The 21,642-nt window shown below is 37.3% G+C and overlaps 4 protein-coding genes across 4 annotated transcripts; 2 read left to right on the forward strand and 2 right to left on the reverse strand.

The window, feature by feature from the left end:
* Positions 1 to 542: 542 nt before the first annotated feature.
* Positions 543 to 2,213, forward strand: LOC117907326 (protein TRANSPARENT TESTA 1-like). The gene is made up of 2 exons (XM_034820833.1): positions 543 to 1,474; positions 1,586 to 2,213. The coding sequence occupies exons 1-2, from the start codon at positions 1,079 to 1,081 to the stop codon at positions 2,009 to 2,011; spliced, it is 822 nt and encodes a 273-aa protein (XP_034676724.1). The 5' UTR covers positions 543 to 1,078; the 3' UTR covers positions 2,012 to 2,213.
* Positions 2,214 to 5,589: 3,376 nt separating this feature from the next.
* LOC117907178 lies at positions 5,590 to 6,306 on the reverse strand. Its single transcript, XM_034820620.1, has one exon. It carries the CDS (start codon positions 6,304 to 6,306, stop codon positions 5,590 to 5,592), a length of 717 nt encoding a protein of 238 aa, XP_034676511.1.
* Positions 6,307 to 12,049: 5,743 nt separating this feature from the next.
* Positions 12,050 to 13,935, forward strand: LOC117907199 (7-deoxyloganetin glucosyltransferase-like). Its single transcript, XM_034820643.1, has 2 exons — positions 12,050 to 12,611; positions 12,863 to 13,935. Exons 1-2 carry the CDS (start codon positions 12,065 to 12,067, stop codon positions 13,798 to 13,800), a joined length of 1,485 nt encoding a protein of 494 aa, XP_034676534.1. The 5' UTR covers positions 12,050 to 12,064; the 3' UTR covers positions 13,801 to 13,935.
* A 5,966-nt stretch (positions 13,936 to 19,901) lies between these two features.
* LOC117907200 (7-deoxyloganetin glucosyltransferase-like) lies at positions 19,902 to 21,642 on the reverse strand. Its single transcript, XM_034820644.1, has 2 exons — positions 21,017 to 21,642; positions 19,902 to 20,910 (listed from the first exon to the last, which is right to left on the reverse strand). Exons 1-2 carry the CDS (start codon positions 21,513 to 21,515, stop codon positions 19,985 to 19,987), a joined length of 1,425 nt encoding a protein of 474 aa, XP_034676535.1. The 5' UTR covers positions 21,516 to 21,642; the 3' UTR covers positions 19,902 to 19,984.

Here is a 21,642-nt window from a genome sequence, read left to right on the forward strand (position 1 = left end):
ATCAAGTTGTGGTAAGTTCAGGTCATTAAAAATTTTAGATCGACATGTGCGTGACAGGGATGATTGATGCTCAGGAATGCCAACATTTCTTCTCTAACAAACTTCAATTTTTCCTTATCTGAAAATAGTAGTAGTTGTATTCCAATCAATCTTTATCACCTTTGAACACCAAATTATCTGTTGATTAAGATTGGTCAATTTCATGGAATGGGTACAATTTTTGGCTACGACATTCTGAAAGGTGGACCATCCTTGGCGATCATATGAATCTGTTGGACAAACACACGCCAATTGTCAACTTCTTTTTCCTAGCTTGATTGATTGGATTCAGTTACAGTACTTTCACTGCTCCCCCAATATATTAATTTGACTGATCATCCTGATCATACTGTATGATTTTATTGGATATACTAATTATTAGCAGGGTTAAAAATGGGCGTTACATTGAAGGGCTTGGTAAACTTTTTTGCTAGAGTAGCGTTATAGTGGAGTAAATATATATTTATCCCTGAAGAACTGGTGGTCCTAGAGTCAAGGACCTGTTGGGGTGAATTCTTCTTGCAGTGCAAGTAATACAAAACTAACAAGATAAAGCTTGGGAAACACGTATAAATAGGAGGTCCCCCCATGCGTGTCCCTACTTAGAAATCAATGATATCCTAACCTGCAATATGTCCTAACCCTCTCCCTCTCACATATATACATACAAGCGCATTACGTATTGCACTCGATCTGACGTCAGAGATGGTTTTAAGTGTCAACCAGACTATATAATACATTGCCGTAGATTTTCAGCCCTCTGTGGTGCAATTGTTGCTAAATTCAGAAGGCATGGGCCACAGGATTTAAGGAATTTGCTTTCCCTCCCAAAAGCGGATAAACAAAACAAACAGGATAGATTAATGAGCCCCTTAACGAAGGTTGCTTTCTTTCAACCATAATATTCTCCAGCGATATGCTAACTCTGCTCTCATTCTTATTCTCAAGGACACCCTTAAACTTTTGGCTACCATTTCCCTATAAGAACCTCTAGAATCCAAAAGACTGGCACCTTTCCCGCTAGCATTGCCCTTATAGCATGGAGCCCTCGGATATTCCGTTTAGTTCTAATCCCTCAGCTTGTTCGTCTTCCCATGATAATATCTACAACGAGCTCCTCAATCTATTTCCAGACACTCGCCCAAATTCCCTCGAGCCACTACCACTGCCGAGCAGCTTGCTGTGCTCACCAAAAGCAGTGCCACTGGAAGGAAATACAAAAGCATCCAATGAAGATACTGGGGATGTCACCGTGACCTTATGCATTGGTCTTCCTGATAATAAGGATGGTTCCAAGAATGCAGTTGATAAAAGAGATTCAGATATAGCGGCTACCCAGTACTGGATACCCACACCTGCACAAATACTCATTGGCTTCACCCACTTTTCGTGCCACATCTGCAACAAAACTTTCAACCGCTACAACAATCTCCAGGTGCAATTGCTCAAACTTTTCATTTATTTTATTTCTGGTAAAAAATATTAATATCCTTTTCATTCACTATATGTGTGTTTACATAGCATCTTACATATATTTTTATGGTAGATGCATATGTGGGGTCATGGATCACAGTATCGTAAAGGACCCGAATCATTGAAAGGAACCCAACCACGAGCTGTTCTAAGCATCCCATGCTACTGTTGCACGCAAGGGTGCAAAAACAACATAGACCACCCAAGGGCAAAGCCGCTGAAGGATTTCCGAACCTTGCAGACGCATTACAAGAGGAAGCATGGTATGAAGCCTTTCATGTGTCGGAAATGTGGAAAGTGCTTGGCTGTGAAAGGTGACTGGCGAACTCACGAGAAGAATTGCGGCAAGCGTTGGCTTTGCGCGTGTGGTTCGGACTTCAAACACAAGAGATCACTCAAAGACCACATTAAAGCATTTGGATCTGGTCACGGCCCATTTCCTCCTCCATTTGAAGGAGTCCAGCTCCGAGAGGATGCTGTGCCTTTTCCGTTTGTTTAATCTAATTGCCCTGAGACGATTAGTTGATTTTCGTTAATTGAGTTTAAATGCATCATTTGGGTTGCAAGTTTTATCAGAAAAAGAAAGAAAAGAATTGAATAGATTTTGAAAGTTTCCACTCCATTCTCTTGTATTGGGCTATGCAGATGCCAAGTATCTTGTATTGGGCTTCAAGCACAGTTTATTAAAACAATTGAGTAATTTCAAGCCCAAGTGAACAAACTTGGGAAAGGAGTAAGGATGACCACATTTTATTTGATACAATACCATATGTTTCTGGGAATCGGCTATTCTTGTGGGGTGAGAACCTCTTTGATGAATCTATCAAAATTATCATAGGACGAACCTCCTTATTTGGTGGCGTCCTCTGCTTTCTTCTTCCACTCAGAGCCCTTCCTTCTAATTTCCTTCCCTTTCTCATCTTCCATTAGTTCCATAACAGCTCGTTCGATCTCCTGGCGCTTTGCTTCATTGATCTCTGTACCAATTCCCCAAACACTGCAAGCATATCGACAATTTGTATGTTGTTCACCAACGAATGGCTAGCAAATCATTGGCACACCTCCACAGATGCTTTCCATCATCGAATTCCAACCACAATGTGTTAAAAACCCTCCTAGCGAAGGGTGGGAGAAAACTAGATCTTGTGGGCACCAGCTCATCAACAAGCAGCGATCTTTAGTCCCTTCAATGAATTCTTTAGGTAATGTAGCCGAGTTTCCCAACACAATATCAGGTCGAAGAACCCACTATAAACTATGCTTGCTATTTGCAAGCCCCCATGCAAACTCTATCAGCTGTTGATCTGTCAACAATGCAATCCTTCTAAAATTAACAAATACTAGTGACTTTGGTCTTCTTTTGTCCAACCAATCTAACACATTGAATCTTGCTTCCATAGGCATAGTTGCAGTGACTTTAACCCGCTTTCTGGAATTCTCTGGCTGAGCATAGACAGAAGGCCTTAAGTATAGATGTGAGGGAACTTGGACGTGATGGCTTATAATACCTCACCTTCTCAGTCATCAAATGTGTTGAAGATGATTGAAGAAGATTACTTGAAGCAATTTAGTGCTTCCATTCCCAAGAAATGTAACATGAAGTCATGTGGGTCAGTTGCTCTAGCGTAGCTTGGCAGATCCCTGTACCAGATATTTTTCATACCTGGTAGCCAATCTATGCATGGTGATATCAAGACAGCCATTGCTGATGCAGCTCTCATCTGCAGACATTTCAAGGTCTCAACTTTGTTAAATCTTGGCTTATAGTAAAGTTTCATCATTATTAACTGTCCGGATAGGTGGCAATTTATTTATCAGGCGCACACAAGTATTTGGTGTGAGTGATTACTGGTGAGGTTCTGCTGGTGTTCGTCCAGAATCAAAAATTTATTCTATGACGATCGACGGGGTGGGCTTACTCGGTGAAGTGATGAAAATCCAATATAGAATTAGGCATTCTATGTGGTGCTTGAGACGGTTCACCTTATAGGAATACGGAGAAAGTGGAACGATCTTGTGTTTGATAACGGACAGACTGAACAACATCTAATTGACGAAAGGAATAAGCAAAACTTTGTCGTTTCGACTGTCGGTGGTAAGAGAGTTAAAGAAGCTGGAAGCACCTAAAATGGGGATGCGTTGAGTTCTATGCGTTATTTATGGATTACAAAATTTCTCTTCTTTGCATGTCTCAAATCTTTTGAAGGAATGGAGTGAGGTCCAAACCCTTACAATTGATATAGAAGATTGGACTCAATTTTGTCTATCTTTTAAATTCCTTATGAATTTGTATAAGATTCAAATCCGAGACAAAGATCCGCATCATGAGTAGACATTTCATTTAAAACTGAGGAGAAATAAAATTAAAATGAAAGAAAATTTCAATTACATTTTATGTTATTTTGCTTTAAAGAAAGCTAGAATGGACAACCCATCTTAATGAAATTTTGGTATCAAAATCATATACTCCAATGTTAAATTTTGCAGCAATTCTGATGGGCGCCCATTTGAGCTTTCACATCTCACTAAAACAGATCGATGTCAATTAGAATAAATATGTCTATAGTTATGCTATAAATGGCGGGCAGAATATTGTAGTAAGCATCATAAGATATAGTTTGTGCAGATGACTGAGAAATTGAAAAATGTTAAAATATAGAGAAAAGGTAAAACAGCTGTGAATTTTCTATGAGCCAAAATGTTTGCCTATAGAAATGTCACAATAGAGAAGAAAAACAGAGAATTCTCCAAGCAATAGAAGAAATTAGAAATTAGAACGAAAGTTTTTAAAGACGAAGGCATAAGGTGAGACATTTTTGTGCCCATGAGGCGAAGCGTAAGCCTCGAAGCATTGAGGCGTAAGCCTTTTGAGACCCTCATTTTATAATTAATAAATATTTTACAATATATAAAAAATAAAAATAAAATAGTATAAATTAAAAATATGAAAACAATCCATTAGAATTATAAAAAAACCTTACTAGTTCCATACTTTCGCAATAGAAAATAAAGGCAACCATACTAATAGTTCCAAACAACCGTAACCAAGTCACAAAATATCAAATAGAGTTCAACATATATTACTAGAACGTTTCAACTTAAATCATCCTCTCCAATGTCATCATCATCCTCGTCCAATGTATCGATAGTTAGAAAGTTCCCACTATCAAACCCTTCCAACACATCTAACTCCTCATCTTCATGAATTGGTGTCAAATTCAACTTCTTCCCTTTGCCTTTGCTTTGCCTCCACTTTTACTTAACATAAAGTATAAATTAGGTGTAAATATTATAAGTTCATTAATAAATTTAACAAAATTTATAACTTAAAATTTTGAGTACTTGCTTGCAAATTCATTATGTTTCTTTTGTTGGAATGTGAAGAAACCATGTTGTCTGATGACGCTTGAGTCTCTTGGTTTTGGGATGACACAATTCTAATGGCATCAACATTAAATAGTTCATTATCTTCAAGCCAACAAAGAGCAAGCGGGAGGAGGAAATCTTCTTTTTCCGCAATTCATCTGAATCAATTTCATTTACCAAAATGGGATCAACATTTTATTTCCTTCGTAGACTTTGCTCTCTCAATCTAGTGTTGTACCTCACATACACTAGAACATTTAACCTCTTATGTTCAAGTCTATTTCTCTTTTTGGTATGAATCTACAAATATTAATAGAAACAAATTTATATATTAAAATTAAATTAAAGTTCTCTAACATTAGAATAAAAATGCATATACTAATTTTTTTAAAAAAATGGAAGTATTACCGATTCAAAAGTGCTCCAATTTCTCTCACATCTCGAAGCACTACAAGTGAGGCTAAGAACTCGAACAACAAACTTCTGCAACTCCGGTGTGGAACCCCCAAAAAGCATCCACCAACTCGTAGGACTTCTTAATCTTCGAGAATCAATTGCAATTCGGCTTCCAAATTCAACCATTTCTTGGTCATATGAATCCAACTAAATGGCAACTTTTAAATGTTCTTGGTAATCCAACATCCTATCTATGCATTCACATAATCATTTCCCCACCTCATCCACATTAGAGAACTTATCTTCATAGCGCAATTACGAATTAAGATAATAACCCGCTACATGTAAAGGTCGATGAAGTTGCGGAGTCCATCTTGCATCTATTTTTCTCCAAACTGAGCCATATTTCTTCTCCATGCCCCCACAATTAAATGCAATTTTCTCCTTGGCTGAGTCCGTTAACTTATAAATATAACCCATGACTAGTCTTTCCTTTGAATCAATCTCTCTTAAGACACTTACTAATGGAATAATGGTCTTAATACAAAAAGCAACATGAGGCCAAAAATTTGGGTCAAACAATACTACACTTCGAGTTTTTACACCTTCTACCTTTTTGGCCCATGTACTAGAACACCATTTTTCTGAGAAGAACATTGCTATAAGAGCTTGTTTTTGCTTATAAAGACTTTGAAGAGTAAGAAATGCAGTAGCAAATCGTGTAATTGCTGGACGAATAAGTTCATGATTTTTTGTAAATGTTCTCATCAAGCTAAGAACCCAAGTATGCCCATATATGAACTTCACCACTTGTCTAGCTTGCAAAAGTGTATTAGCATGAACATTTAGCTTCCCAACATCCTCCAACATCAAATCTATGTAATGAGCAGAACAAAAATTCCACCACAATCTTCTTCTCTTTTCCATAAGCCTCATTCCGACATTCACATAGTTAGGTGCATTATCAGTAATAACTTGCACAACATTCTCCTCTTCAATTTCTTCAACCACCTCATCAAGATACTTGAACATTAATTCTCCATTTTTTATCGTATCAGATGCATCAATTGATTTCAAAAACCATGTGCCAACAGGACTATTCACCAAGAAATTCATAAGACATCTATATTTTCCATTTGTCCAACTATATGACATAATTGAACATCCATATTGCTTCCAAGCTTTTTGTGCTCTTCCATCATGATATTTATATCATTCATCTCTTCTTTCAAAATTCATGTCCTCAATTCATGCATATATGGAGGCTTAAACTAGGGCCCAAAATTTACAATTGTATTAACCATAGGAACCTAATAAAGATCATTCATTGTATTAAATGGGAGACCTTTTAAGTATATAAATCAACAAATTTTTCTACACACTTCATTCATTTCTTCTAGCTTCCATTTAGAATTCAAAGTACTTTATCTAGGTTGTGAAATAACGAATTTATCCATGAGTCCCCTAGGTATAGGTTCTCCACTCCTATTTACACTCCCACTCCGCAATGTTCCCATTGTTTTAGAGAAAGCACTCTCATTTGGACCCCCACCAATTTCTTGGAGCAATTAATTTCTTTTTTATTTTTGTTCCTTATAATTGCTCAATGCCTCTTGGCATTCCAATCTAACATCTTCATTGACTTTGGTACATGGTTGCATACCATGATGAGTTCCGATTAAGTGATGTTTGAGTCTATTCACCCCTCTCACGCATCTTTGATTACAAAACTTACATCGTGTATACTTCTCTTCAGAGACTTCAATAACATATTTCCACACAAAATTTTTTCGTGAAGCTTTCGAATCGAAGGAACTCATTCTAAAAAATAATAATAACAATAATAATTAAATTTCATTATATAATTAACCTTAAAAATAATTATAAAACATGATTGAAATATCAAATTAACAATTAAAAATAAAGCATGAAAGAGTGAAAAAACAGTGTTCGGTGCACTGTTTAGAAAAGCACTGCTAGGTGCCTTGTTTAAAAGATATTGTTGGGTGCCTCTTTAAAACTTTAGTATTGTGCATTGTTTAAAAAATGGTGCAGTGCACCATTTAGCTTTACTGTATTGGGCATACATAAATGTTGCTGCCAAGTGCAACAAATGCTGCTGGATGCAATAACGGTTGCTGCAAGGATTTATTTGAGATTGTTGTGAGGAAAAGAAGAAAAATAGTGTCATTGAAGCTATGAGAAGTTGGACACTGAAAATGGTGAAAAATAGAGAGATAAGAGAATATGAGAAGGGTGTAACTGTGTGAGACTAAGAAAGGGTGAGCGATAGAGAGAAAATACCTACCTATTGAGAATCGAGATGAACAAGATGCAGTTTTTCACATTGTGTTGCCGCCGAATGAGAACTTCCGTCGAGATGAAGTCGTCGGAGTGAAAAAGAGGAGCAACACTTCAGTGTTTTTGCCCAAGAAGAAGCCAATCTTCAAGTTGTCGAAGAAGAATCTGATCTTCAGGTCGCCGACGGTACGAACCATGAAGAGTTGGGGTTAAGGTTAGGTTTCTCCTCCAACTCGTTCTCTTTGTTCTCTCTTCAATCTTCAATGTGTTTATGGGGTTATAAAGTCTTCAACGGTAAGTTTTTTTTATTTTTATTAGCCACCTCAGCAAACCAAAGGCTCACACTTTAGTGAGCAAGGCGTGAAAGACGTACGTAGGGCGTGCCTCTGAAGTGCTTCAAGCGTTCGCCTTTTGTGTTCAACGTTGTTGTGCCAACGCCTTAAGGCGTTTTCTGGATGTCTCGCCCTAGAGTGCGCCTTAAGAGCGCCTTTCAAAGCACTTATTAGAACTAGTACCTCAAATGGCACACTGTCTCTTTCAACTAGCCCCGAAAAGAAGAGAAATGCCATGAAATTGCAAGCAACGACAAACCAAAACATAACTCCTGGAATGCCTAATTCTTGAGTTGTTTGTATCCCAAAACTCATGACCCCATCCGCGACAATGCAAGCGACTTGAGGAACCTCAGGTGAGTGGTTCAGCTTAAATACAAGTTCTAGAAATGGAGTTCAAGCAGTTTTTCTGAGTGGACTCACAGATTGATCAAACACTTGGTAGCATCGGGATCAGAGGTAGATAATCCATCAAGTGTGGTTTAGAACATGAAATCCTTCAATCCTGTTAGGGCATCTGAACCTATGGACCCCAAAAACCTGAAGTGGTCAAATTTAGTGTTAACAAAGGTAATATAACAACCTCTTGAATGAAAAAGCATTGTCAATTGCATCACGGGGTTTAAATGACCATGTGCTGGAAATGGAATGCATATAGCATAGGGCTTTTTGGCTTTGATTGTTGCCATTATTTTATGCTTTTTTTTTTGGCTATTGCAGAAAATAAAATGCTAAGTCTGCTTCTCAAGGTGGTTCTTATTACAATAGAGTGATCACTAATACATATATATATATATATATATATATATATATATATATATATATATGTGTGTGTGTGTGTGTGTGTGTGTGTGCGCGTGTGTGTAATAGAAAACTTCCAAGAAGTGTCTCATGTACATTTTTCCATTCTTGTTGTTGTGTCATAATCTGATCTCGATTGTGTAGGCAGTTTGTTAGTTTACAAGCAATGGTTTCCTATTCTACAAGAAAATATATTGTTTAGTGTTGCAAATTGAAATCTTCTTTTGTCCTTGGGCCTATATCCTCTTCTTCAACATAGTGAGCATTATACATTGTTCTCAACTCACTGAATAAAGCACCTACTGGGCATATGAGTTATCATGGTGTATTTCACCTTTGAGGCTCAAAGTACCCTCTCTTTGCAATTCTGACCTTTGTTTTGGCCTAGTTAATAACATGCTAGCAACTTGGGATAGATCACGAAAGATGGCTGCATTTCGGCTATGTTTGGTTCCCCAAAAATGCTAAGAAAAGGAAAAAAAAATCATGTGAAAAATTATTTTCTTTAATTTGGGTGACATAGAAAATATGTTGGAAAAAAAAAAGGAAAATATTAAAGAAAATATCATAATATTTTTCCTACTATTTTCTTTAAAAAATAATGATGAAAATAAGAGAAAAAAATAAGGGAAAAGTTGGGGGAAATTTTATCAGGCTTGTGGTATCATCTTCACCGAGTCGAGCGTCAAATACGCGACTGTTCCTTAAACAAACTGAGTCTATAGGGAAATCTGCAATTTCGATGGCGAAACCGTCGTTGTCGAAGGTTTCTTGTATGGGAAAAGTGAGATCGAAGAAGGATTGAAGTCATCGATTAAGAAACCGACAACGGTCAATGAAATCACCGACGAAGATGGCAATGGTGGCAGCGGAAGCAAAGATGGTAAGATCAAAATCCGGAAAACATACAAAAGGTGGATTTTGGAAGAACCTTAAGTCGATATTCCGAATCGGTTGCCGAGCAAAGCCAATCAAGGGAGTTCCGGAGCCGCCAAAACAGTCATCTCCAAGAAACAGCTTCACAGCAATAGCACTGGAGATGCACACAAGTGAATCGGAGTCGGAGCCTGCCACTCTGGGAGGGGTGCAGGGATTCGCCTCCGGTCGGAGATCCAATTCGTGGATAGACGATATGAAAGTAGATGTGGCAAAATCAGAGTCGTTGGATCAGGATTCCATACGGAGACGACGTGCAATGGCCCCACCAAATGAAGTTGATTGCGGTCATGATTGGTAGTGTGCGGGACCCACTTCAGCTTAAATGGGTTGTTGGGCTAACGTGTCACCCCCACCTTTTTAAGTTAAAGAGTATAGAAAAAAAACTAGAGTTTTCAGCGTATTGGTTTTTGGATTTTATTTTTCCTCCGCTCATTTAATATATGATTTTTGTTTGGTTAACCAAACAAAAAAAGTGGATTTTTTTTTCCCTTCAATTTTCCATGGATAACCAAACAAGTGAAAAAAATTATATTCATTTCCTTAACTTTTTCTTTCTTTCTATTTTTCCTCAAAATTTTCTTTCTCTCGCATTTTTTTGGGAACCAAATATAGTCATCATGAAACGTTTAACATTAATCACAATCAAAAGATTTTGATCACCCACCTTTGGGACCTATTATTATATGCTTAAGTTTTTCAATTGGAAAAGACTATTTGTATAAAAAAAAACTAATCCTAACAACAAGGGAGTTGAATACCGCACAATTTACATGATTTCAGCAAGTGGAAAAATAAAATTAAAAAATAATTGAAATTCATGACGTATCATAGAATGATCGATCCATAGAATGGAGGATCAGTAGGCCATCTTTAACAATGTCGAATTTCAACGATGATCATCGACCTATAAAAAATTGATCCATTGATTTTATTCACCGTTGTTGCAACTTGCAACTACTTACTCTGCACTGTGAATATTACTTACCTTGAAAATTCTGAAGAGCTTGCTTTCATTTCCCCATCATAGTTTAGAAATTTGCTTCAATTTTGATGTGCTGTATGAAAAATAACGGAATCATCCAATACTCGAGAATAATTAAACACGGTATGGAGTCCTGCCCAATAAAAGAGTGTATCTATGAGTCCATGCTGGTAGACATACTGAATCCTACCCTAATTTTTTCAGCTGTAGAACTTTGGATGGGAATGAACAGGTTTGGATTTGAGATTTCTTAAATTTTCAAAAGTCCCAACTGAGATTGACATGTAGCAGCCGACCCCAGCCCTTGAACTACTATTTATCATGTCCAAAACAGAGCAATACAAACTTAAGACATGGCCAAGTTTAGCTTAGCATCTTACTCACCACACCCAAAAAGTATGATTCAGTTGTCAAATGCTTTAATTGTTGCACATTAATTTCCCCATACGCCTGACTCGAATTGTGGAGATGTGTACATGTTGGACATGATGACAAGGTGCTGCGATTGGCAAGGTGCTGAGGAGAATCTGCACTTAGTTAACTTTTTGGGTGCGACTTGTTTGCAGAACTCACGAACAGGGACTGGAATTCCCCTGTTTGTTCCGCATAAAAATAGTGGGCCGGAATATTGAAGTCCTTTAAAAGAGAGGAGGTTGTGGTGCCTCTCAGGGCATCAGATTCTATGTTGATGATTGGGATACCAAAAAAACCTTTTTTTTCCCTATCATTTTACAATAGAGAGTGAGTGCCTAATTGATTTACCAAACCCTAAGTTAGTGGATAAACATTATAATACCACAACATAAATGTTCCATATTACTTCTAATGAACTTTTTCAAACATGTTCATATTTTCCTGATCATAGTGACAAAACATGACTATTCATTTACAAAAGAATCTCATTGGCATATAGTAAATTTTAAGGCATATGTGGAGTCAATACAGGGGAATTTGATGCCTGTGAACGTGTTTAGTGGCTCTTTAGGGAAAGGTGAGGAGATGGCAGCCTAATCTTTTAGTCAACAGTGAGATTACTGCACATCTGAGCATCATCTATGTATATTTTTATATGCCACGTACCTCAATGATCCATACTGAACTTTGGCATAACATAGGTTTAGATTTGTGTGATAAATTTTTTATCCTTAAAAATACTAAGTAATGCCAATAGTTTTTGAATTTGCTTACTAGACACACATTAAGGAATAAAGAATGCAATTTTATACAAAAGCAGAGATTGCCAGATCTATGTTTTGAAAAAAGTATTGTAAACATACAATCATCATATCATATACAAACTAAAAAAAAATTAGTCAGCAGACATCTAATTATTGAGAATAGTACGTGATAAATGCTGTGCAGGATTGATGGCATACTGTCAGGTGCATTATTGATGGCCTATAATAGTAGAGGTTTGGTCTTGCCATGAGCGCACATGAGAGAGGGAGAAGAAGAGGGTGAGAGTTCCATGGCAATGGCCGAGAAGCCTCGCCCTCATGCGGTATGCGTTCCGTTCCCAGCTCAAGGCCACATAAACCCCATGATGAAATTAGCAAAGCTCCTCCACCATAAAGGTTTTCACATCACCTTCGTTAACACAGAGTTCAATCATCAACGCCTGCTGAAATCCAGAGGTCCCAACTCCCTTCGTGGTCTACCCTCCTTCCAATTCGAAACCATTCCAGACGGCCTCCCTCCATCAGATATCGATGCCACCCAAGATGTCCCGTCCCTGTGCGCCTCCACCCACAACAACTGCCTAGCTCCCTTCCGAGACCTCCTCGCCAAACTTAATGACACTTCTTCATCCAAAGTCCCTCCAGTAACTTGCATGGTTTCAGATAGTATCATGAGCTTCACTCTCAAGGCTGCTGAAGAACTAGGCATTCCTGAAGTATTTTTCTGGACAGCCAGTGCTTGTGGCTTCATGGGTTACGTGCAGTATCGCCATCTCATTGATAGAGGTTTTTTCCCACTAAAAGGTAGATCCATCAAAACCCAGTTTCATATATCTGTGTGCGAAGCAAATTTATTGCCAGCAGTGTCGTTTGAACCAAATACCGCTTTAAAAATAAAAGCCCAAAGCCAGGATCTCAAGAAGCAATGTTTCTAGATCTAGAAAAAGAAAAGGCATATCCAATATATGCTCATCATGTTTCAAATTCTTGGTTTAAAAACTAAAAAACTGCTTTCCATATAGTTCTGATTTTATTGTTTATATTATGACATGCAGATGAGAGTTGTCTAACAAATGGGCACTTGGACACTGTCGTAGACTGGATACCAGCTATGAAAGGCGTGCGTTTGAGGGATTTACCAAGCTTTATTAGAACAACAAACCCAGATGATATTGTGGTGAATTTTGCCATGGGAGAAGTTGAGAGAGCCAATGATGCTTCTGCTATCCTCTTAAATACGTTTGATGAATTAGAGCATGAGGTTCTGCAGGCACTTTCAACCATGTTTCCTCCTATTTACACCATCGGTCCCCTACAGCTACTGCTGAATCAGATGCCAGACAATGATTTAAAGTCTATAGAATCGAACTTATGGAAAGAAGAACCAGGGTGTCTTGAGTGGCTCGACGCTAAAGAACCTGAGTCTGTTGTGTACGTGAATTTTGGCAGTGTCACAGTCATGACACCCCAACAACTGGTTGAATTTGCTTGGGGTCTTGCCGATACCAATCTGAAATTTTTGTGGATAATCAGGCCAGATCTTGTTGCCGGAGATGCTGCCATTCTTCCAGCAGATTTCGTGGCACAGACAAAAGAAAGGAGTTTGTTAGCAAGTTGGTGCCCTCAAGAACGAGTTCTCACACACCCTGCAATTGGAGGGTTTTTAACACACAGCGGCTGGAATTCCACAATTGAAGGCTTGTCCGGCGGGGTACCCATGATCTGTTGGCCCTTCTTTGCAGAGCAGATGACCAACTGCAGATATTGTTGCACAGAGTGGGGCGTAGGCATGGAGATAGGCAATGATGTTACGAGAGATGAAGTTGAGAGCCTTGTGAGAGGTTTGATGGAAGGAGAGAAAGGTAAAGAGATGAAGAAGAAAGCAATGGAATGGAAAAGGATGGCAGAAGCAGCCACCACTCCGGCTGGTTCATCTTACTCAAATCTGGACAAAATGATTAACCAAGTGCTTCTCTCCAAATCACCATGTTAATTAGCACTAAGGACCAATTCCAAAACAATTCGTTCTTATTTAAGTGTTGTTTATTTCTTCAAATGCTGTCTTATCAAGTGTGTTTTCTTTGAAATGCTGTTCTTCAATAGAATTTTCCTTTCAGCTGCTGATAAATTCTCCACCTTATCTTTAAGCTTTAACTACTCGGTAATGGGATGTCTACTTAACAAATGCTAACTGACTCATAAGCCACTAATTCATTAAACAACCCAAATCTATTTTCTCCTTAGAACCCTATGAGCAAGTCTTGTTACTGCAATTTGGACAATCCTGAAGTTATGAGGTAGGAAGTGGATTTAAAAATAAAATAAAATAAAATAAAATAATAAAATAATAATAATAAATAAATAAATAAATAACTGTTGTTGATGCACTTCCAAGTATACCGATCGTCTGCGCGAAGACTTTGAATATTTCAATAAATTTTCTCTTTCGTATTTTAATTTTGGTTTCCTTATTAGTTAGTTTCCTATATTTATATTCTTGTCCATGAATGGCGCAGTCCTGGTTTAAGGACAAGTTTTAATGACTATTTTCCAACAAATCCAACCAACCATGATCTAATCTAGGTTCGGGATTGAATTTAGGGTTGGATAGTTCAATGAGTAGATTGATGGAAGCCACTATCCCAGTGGCCGTCGGTGTCATTGAGGAGGTGCTCCTCCTATATAACTTAGGATGTAACGTTCGAATTGATGATAACTTAATGCCTGTTGTCTATATTAATACAACTCGGGTCCAGTGGCCTCATTTCCTTTTATATACTCAGCAAACTGGAATTATTAATAAGTCAGAAACCCAGAACGGAATCATAAAGAATGACTGCACCGCCAGCGTGGCAAGGGGGCGCCCTGAAAAATTTGGGATGATGAGATCCAAGGTGAAAAGATTGAATTTTTTTGTCATTTAACTAGACTTTATTTACCAACTACTACTCTCACTACAATGAGTTTAGATGAAAGGATTTTAAAATATATCATGGATCTTACTATTTATTCTTTTTGAAGAAAAAAAATGAGAGGAAATTAAAAAAAAAAATGAAGGATTATAATATAATAATAATTTATAAACAAAGAGTTCCATTTTTTCATAATTATTATAAATGCTATTTGAATTTTTATAATTTTTTTATTTTTTATTAGAATTCTTTAAATTCTACACAATCTATTTTCAATCATTATACCATATGTTTAATAAAATTATCAAATTTCTCATTGAGTAGTTTAAAGTTTTATTTTCATAATCTCAATGTATATTTTTTTTCCCTTTTTATTGAATGGTGGCTCTTCGGGCTCCTCGATCGCGTGCCTCCAGCAATGCACTCTGTTTCTTGGCGCTTGTAAAAAATGTTGTTATTTATCACTAAAATGAGTAAGCAATAAGCATTGACGCTTGGTGATTTATAAGGAGAAGCAATGGTGTTTTTAAATAATGGAGCTTTTAAAAACGTCATTGTACGTTGGATTTGAAATAATGACACTTTTTTAAGCATCATTGTTGGACAACTTAAATGTTGGCTGTCTTTCAAAGCGTCATGTTCAATTTTTTATATATAAAAACTCCTTATTTCCTAATTAAAAAAGATTAACAGTCCCACCCCACAAGCTCACTGCCTAACACCCACACTCAGACCCTAATTCCTCCATGGATGACCATCTCTGAAACCCTAACCCTCTTCGAAACCCTAACCCTAAAATTTTAGCCTACTACCAGACTAGAGCGGTTCATCACGACATTGTCACTAGTGATTGACTAGCCCAAGCTACCATCGGTCACCACCCTAATGATCTCCAACTCTTCAAGGCTAAAGATTCCAAAAAGCCTTTTAACTTCATTTATGAGTTAAATATCTAGCAGAGCAACCCAATTTAGCCAAGGTGATGGTGGTGATTAGTGCTTTGGCATGGGTGATTCAGCCTACTTAGGCTCCTACCATGATGAAACTAGAGACTATGCTCAAGAAGGCTTCAGACTCTCTCAAAGTGAGTGCTTTCTACTGAGATGCAAGGTAATTTATTTCTTGTGTTTGTAGTTAGGCATAAGTTTTGTGTTTCGAATTTTTTTCATTTGATGATTGAAAGAAACTCTAATTTCATATGAATGCGTGATAGAGAGTCTGCCTAAACGTTCTATGCTTGTGTTTCAAAAATTTTACTTCGAAAATTTTCTTTTTTGGGGAAGAAGAACACACCCTTGAAAGTGAAACTTGAATCATGTTACCTACTAACTCAAGAAAAACAACTTGATTTTATTATGAATTTTGATTTGCTTAGTTTTGGTTAAAACTATAGGGTTTCTTTGTTGCTTCAGCAATGTGGAGGAGTGAATTTAAATATGGATGGTTTTAAAAATAAACGCAAGGTTTATGCTTCTGCCAACACTTTAGTGGTGTGAAATATGGGTAGATTACAAGGAATTTCACGGAGTTTTAACTTGTGAAATACATACTGATAGGGGTGCTTTCACGACCCTTTTGATGTGAAGGCCCTTAAGTTAAAATTGATTAAAAAAAATCTGAATTGATTAGTTTCCCATGTATCCACTGGATGCAGGAAAAAAAAAAAGGCAAAAAAGGCATCCGAAATGGTTCCAATGATGCCGCATTGAGTTGGTGGTAGTCAACTTCTAGGAATTTTGGTGATTGTGGTATAGGAGGTGTTGATACCAGGTCAACTGAGGATGGATTCCTTCTTTTGGCAGTGGCAGCGAAAACTCTTGTTCAGATATTGGAACCTAGGCTCTCTGCTTTCCTGCACGAAGATGTCCAAACGGGTTGTTCGGACACACCCTCTAAAGCTCAAGTCAAGTTTGAGAATGAATAGAAACCCTTAGAGAGAAAGAGTAAGTGGGAGAACTCACAGTGTTCATCTCTTTTGTTCTATTTCAATAAGGTTTTTATAATATTCAAATGTGGAGTCAGGCTTCGTAGTGCTGAGTTGGCCCTTATAGTGATGATTGTGCAATAGTGATAGGGCAATCATCACATCTGCAGGGTGGCTGGGGGCTGTGTCAGACGGTGCGTCATGACACAGTTTGTTGTCCTTTCAACCTTGTTGATGACCTGAGATTGAACATGTCTGTCTACTAAAGCAGACGTGAGGATGGGAAAAGTCTCATCAGTTAATCTTATGTCAGTTAACCATAATCTTGCATATTAGAGAAGATTTGAGGCTATCAGGAGGATGCGGGCCATGGCGCAAATGGTCTGGACAAGATGTTCCCGGATGCCTTCAAGGTTGTCCAAGCAACGATAAAAAAGGTGACACGTGGCCTAGCTGAGATGATGCCTCGTGAACAAACATGTGGAAGTATTCGTGGGTGGACACATGGGATATGACCCCCACAGGAGGTGGCCTCACTTTTCAATACTACTGTTTAAAGAAAAAAAATCTCCGCAAGGGAAAAAGTGTATGAAAAATCCTCAATTTTTTTCTCAAATTTCAAAAAAAGTGTGTGCGCGCATAGATTGATGTTACTATTACACTATAGCAACCACTAAACAAACTTTTTTGTGACCTTTATAAAATTATAAAGTATTGGAAGCAGGCTTAAACAAGACGAGACAGAACAGCAATTGAGAGAAATGACCTTTGAGTCAGCATCAAGTATGTTATCTCTGTTTGTCAATTCCTCTTTCTAATATTTTGTCAACTGTAAAAGTTCTGCTAGAGTAATAATCAAGAGTTTTATAGAGAATCTTCTACAGTTGATGAATTACTAAAGGCTTCCTTCAGCTCATTTTTCATTTTGTGTATGTGTGTGACGTGTGTCTCTCAGTTTTTGCAGTGTCAATATGTAACATGTTAATCTAACCTCTTTCTATCTTAGGTATTGATGGTAGATTGCTTTATCTAAAGTGCTAGAACAAAATTGATTGAAAACTGTTTTTAAAAACTGTATTCTGTTTTATGTTCTTTATAACATAAAATAGTTTTCCAACTTAAAAAGGCAAGTTTTGGATTTGACAATTTATTCTAAAAAAAAATTGATTTTGGAAAACAATTAGAGATATGAAAAATATACCGGTAACTTTTTTATTTTGCATAAGAATACAGTGCCTTCACAGAAAATAGATTAAGAAAACTATTTTTTAAAATTAAGATTTTAGAAATGTTCTTAAAATTTGATTTTTGACAACTATTTTTGAAAACGTTGCTAAATTGACCCTGAATTTTTCACAAAAATATAGTGCATTTCTTTTATAGTTATATTTGAGTCTTTCATTTGAGACACTAAAAGGACACTAATGCTCATAGCTAGAATATGTTGCCCTTGATGCTGCCGTACTTGTTCACATCTTCAGCAAAGGTAGTCATTCTCAGCCTGCTACTACCTTTCCAGAGGGTCAGGCCAAAAACGAGTGGAAATCCTACATTGCAAGTATAGTTCACATAGTTCCTCGCTTGAGAAAATTGTTTTGGAAATTGTATCTCCTTCTGTTGCTCTCTGTTTTGACTTGGATGTTTTGTTTGGTTCTTAAAAAAATATTAGGGAAAATAAAAAGATGTTAATTATATTTGATTTCTAGAAATTTTGATAAAAAAAATGCTAGGACAATAGGCATTGCCTTAAGTTTATACTCCCCACTTTATCATTTTTTTTAATTGTTTTTCTTCTAGCATACAAGTTCTTTTTTGGGGAATCAACTTCTGTAATCAGTTGGTGTCTTTCTTGTCTCTTTTCCTTTCTTTTTGTCTTTGATATTGTTATTACTATTTTTAGAGATTGGAGCAAATGCTAACTCATGATCTGGGTAATGAGAAACCTGCAGATTGATATTGAGGCATGAGTCTTTCATGCTCCATTCTATTAGGATATGTATATATATTTCTTGTAGATAACATTATTTATTGAGGGATCTGATCATGTTTTTAATCACTTTATAGATAAGTTAGGATCTTGCTAAGGGCAGAAATTGTTTTTCTAACTATTCTTTTTTAAGTGTGCCTTTTCATGCGTACTCTAATATTATTGTTGTTATTATTATTATTATTATTAATATAAAATTCATATATGAAATTTAAAAAGATAATAATAATAAAAAACCTTAGTAGTATGGGATGTAAAAAATTTTACCACGACAATATTTACACTATTTGCATTATGTTCTATCAATCAAGTATGGTGATGTAAAAAAATATTATTTGTTTTCTCATTTATGAGACTACAAGTCTGTCTACAATGATAATGTTTACTAATCATTTACTAATAAGTGATTAACATGTATCTAGATCATTTTAAAACTAATAAAGTTAATATAATTACTAAAATAATGAAGTTATCACCTAATTATCAAAATATTGAATTTTAATATAAATACTCATTTCATATTAAAATATTATCATATTACCATATTCATTATTACGTCGAATTTAAATGTCTAAGAATTTATTAAATTTTTTTTTAATAAATATGTTTTACAGATTTTATATCATTTTTATTTTTATTTTTATATTATTTTATTTTTTATCTCAATATTTATCTCTCATTTATTTTATATAAACCCAAAATGGTTGAGAACGAGGAAAAAGTAAAAGGAGAAGAGATTCCAAGGTCATAACCGGTTCTTCCTATCACCGGTCGGCGGTCAAGTTGATTTTTTTTTTCTTTTTGAATTTAAAATGGATGGCCAATATGGAATCTAATCTTGGACATCCAATGGCAAAAAAAAAAAATGGGTACGGTACCGACGTAGGTACCGTCGAATTTTCCAGAATGCAGTTGGAGTAGGACTAAGCGGGACTGGTGGACCAATGGCAACATGAATGGGCCTGGAAAAGGGCATACTGGTGAGCTGGTGCTGATCAGCGTCCTCGTGACTGTTCACTGCCCTACTGAATGGTCTCATCGCACACGTGAACTACTTCGGTCGTTATTATATATATATATTTATATATTTTTTGAAATAATGCTTGACGTTGATCCATTTTATTTTATTTATTTTTAAAAGTTTTATTTTAAATTTTCATGTCTGATTTAATAAATTTGATTAATGATGGTTCATAAAAATTAAACATGCGTGAGAAAGTTGGGAAGAATTGTTTCGCCTAAAAATTTAAAATTTAAACAATTAAAAACGATGAAGAAAATTAAGAAACTGGAATAAAAAGTGAGGAGAAAATAAAGTACGTAACTTGAAGGTAAAAAGTGATAACATGCCAGCCTACAGAAGCAGTTGTTTGATCATTCTGTCCAAGTTGAAGAACGAGGAACCACTTGGAGCAGTGGTGGCCTCATGCGCAATCTTCTTCCACTCCATGGTCTTCTTCTTCATCTCCTCGCCTTTCTCTCCCTCCATCAATTCTCTCACAAGCCTCTCAACATCATCTCTCTTAACGTCACCGTCTATCTCCATACCTATGCCCCATTCTGTGCAACAGTAGCGGCAGTTGGTTTGCTGCTCTGCGAAAAAGGGCCAACAAATCATTGCCACTCCGCAACACACACTTTCGAGGATGGAATTCCATCCGTTGTGGGTTAAAAACCCGCCTACCGCTGGGTGGCCCAGAACTCGCTCTTGAGAGCACCAACTTGCGAGTAGACCCCTATCTTTGGTCTCTGTCAGGAATTCGGGTGGAAGAATGGCCGAAGCACCAGACACCAGATCTGGCCTAATTATCCATAAGAATTTTTGTTTGCTATTTGAAAGTCCCCAAGCAAACTCGATCAGATGCTCCGGCGTCATGACTGTGATGCTACCAAAATTCACGTAGACCACCGTGTTGGGTCCTTTGGAGTCGAGCCATTGGAGACACTCCTCATCTTCCTTCCACAGATTTGATCCAATCGACTTCAAATCTTTATCCTGGATCTGATTCATGAGTAGCGATATAGGGCCGATGGTGTAAATAGGAGGATACATGGTCGAAATTGCATCCAACACCTCGTGCTCTAAAGCGTCAAACGTATTGAAAATGATGGCAGAAGCCTTGTGAGCTCTTTCAAGCTCACCCATGGTAAACCCCAACATAACATCATCTGGATCGGTAGTCCGAATGAAGCTTGGCATGTCCTTCAAACGGATACCTTTCATGCCCGGTATCCAATCAATAACCGTATCCAAGTACCCATTTGTTAGGTAACTTGCATCTATTTGTCAAAAAAAAAAAAACATGAAAATTAAAGTAAGCACCACCAAATTTGGATTTTGGAAATATTGTATGCGCAAAGTGGGGTTCTGACATCTGATCTATACCTTTGAGTGGTATAAGACCCTTGTTGACGAGAGTGCAATAGTGCGCATAGCCCATGAAGCCACAAGCGCTAGCCGTCCAAAAGAGAAGGCCGGGAATGCCCAGTTCTTGAGCTGCGTCCAGAGTGAAGGTCAATGAACTGTCAGAAACTATGCAAGTGACGGGAGGACCGTTGTGGTTGAGTTTGGAGAGAAGGCGTCGAAAGGGAGGCAAGAAGTTATTTTTGGTGGAGACGCAGAGGGAAGGGATGTCTTGGGTTGCGTCGACATCGGACGGTTGGAGACCATCGGGAATGGTTTCGAACTGAAACGAGGGAAGACCGTCGAGGGAGTTGGGACCCCGGGCCTTGAGCAAGCGTCTGTGGTTGAACTCTGTGTTGACGAAGGTAATATGAAAGCCTCTGAAATGGAGGAGCTTTGCTAGGTTTAGCATTGGCTTGATGTGGCCCTGAGCAGGGAATGGAATACAAACTGCATGAGGCTTCTTCTCCACGGAACCCATTTTCACACTCGCTCTCTCGCTCTCTCAAGCTTCAATTGGCATGCCTTGGGTTCTGCGAGAAAACTCCCTTTCCATCAATATATTTAATATTTCGAAAAACTTGTATTGATTGAGAGAAATTTTTGAA

The sequence above is a fragment of the Vitis riparia genome, chromosome 18 (assembly GCF_004353265.1).
Source record: "Vitis riparia cultivar Riparia Gloire de Montpellier isolate 1030 chromosome 18, EGFV_Vit.rip_1.0, whole genome shotgun sequence".
NCBI lineage: Eukaryota > Viridiplantae > Streptophyta > Magnoliopsida > Vitales > Vitaceae > Vitis > Vitis riparia.

Coding starts and splice junctions, on each gene's coding strand:
- LOC117907326 (XM_034820833.1), top strand. CDS start 1,079: ATGGAGCCCTCGGATATTCCGTTTAGTTCTAATCCCTCAGCTTGTTCG. Junction 1,475..1,585: donor ACCGCTACAACAATCTCCAG/GTGCAATTGCTC, acceptor TTTTTATGGTAG/ATGCATATGTGGGGTCATGG.
- LOC117907178 (XM_034820620.1), bottom strand. CDS start 6,306: ATGTTCAAGTATCTTGATGAGGTGGTTGAAGAAATTGAAGAGGAGAAT.
- LOC117907199 (XM_034820643.1), top strand. CDS start 12,065: ATGAGAGAGGGAGAAGAAGAGGGTGAGAGTTCCATGGCAATGGCCGAG. Junction 12,612..12,862: donor AGGTTTTTTCCCACTAAAAG/GTAGATCCATCA, acceptor TATGACATGCAG/ATGAGAGTTGTCTAACAAAT.
- LOC117907200 (XM_034820644.1), bottom strand. CDS start 21,515: ATGGGTTCCGTGGAGAAGAAGCCTCATGCAGTTTGTATTCCATTCCCT. Junction 20,911..21,016: donor GGGTCTTATACCACTCAAAG/GTATAGATCAGA, acceptor TTTGACAAATAG/ATGCAAGTTACCTAACAAAT.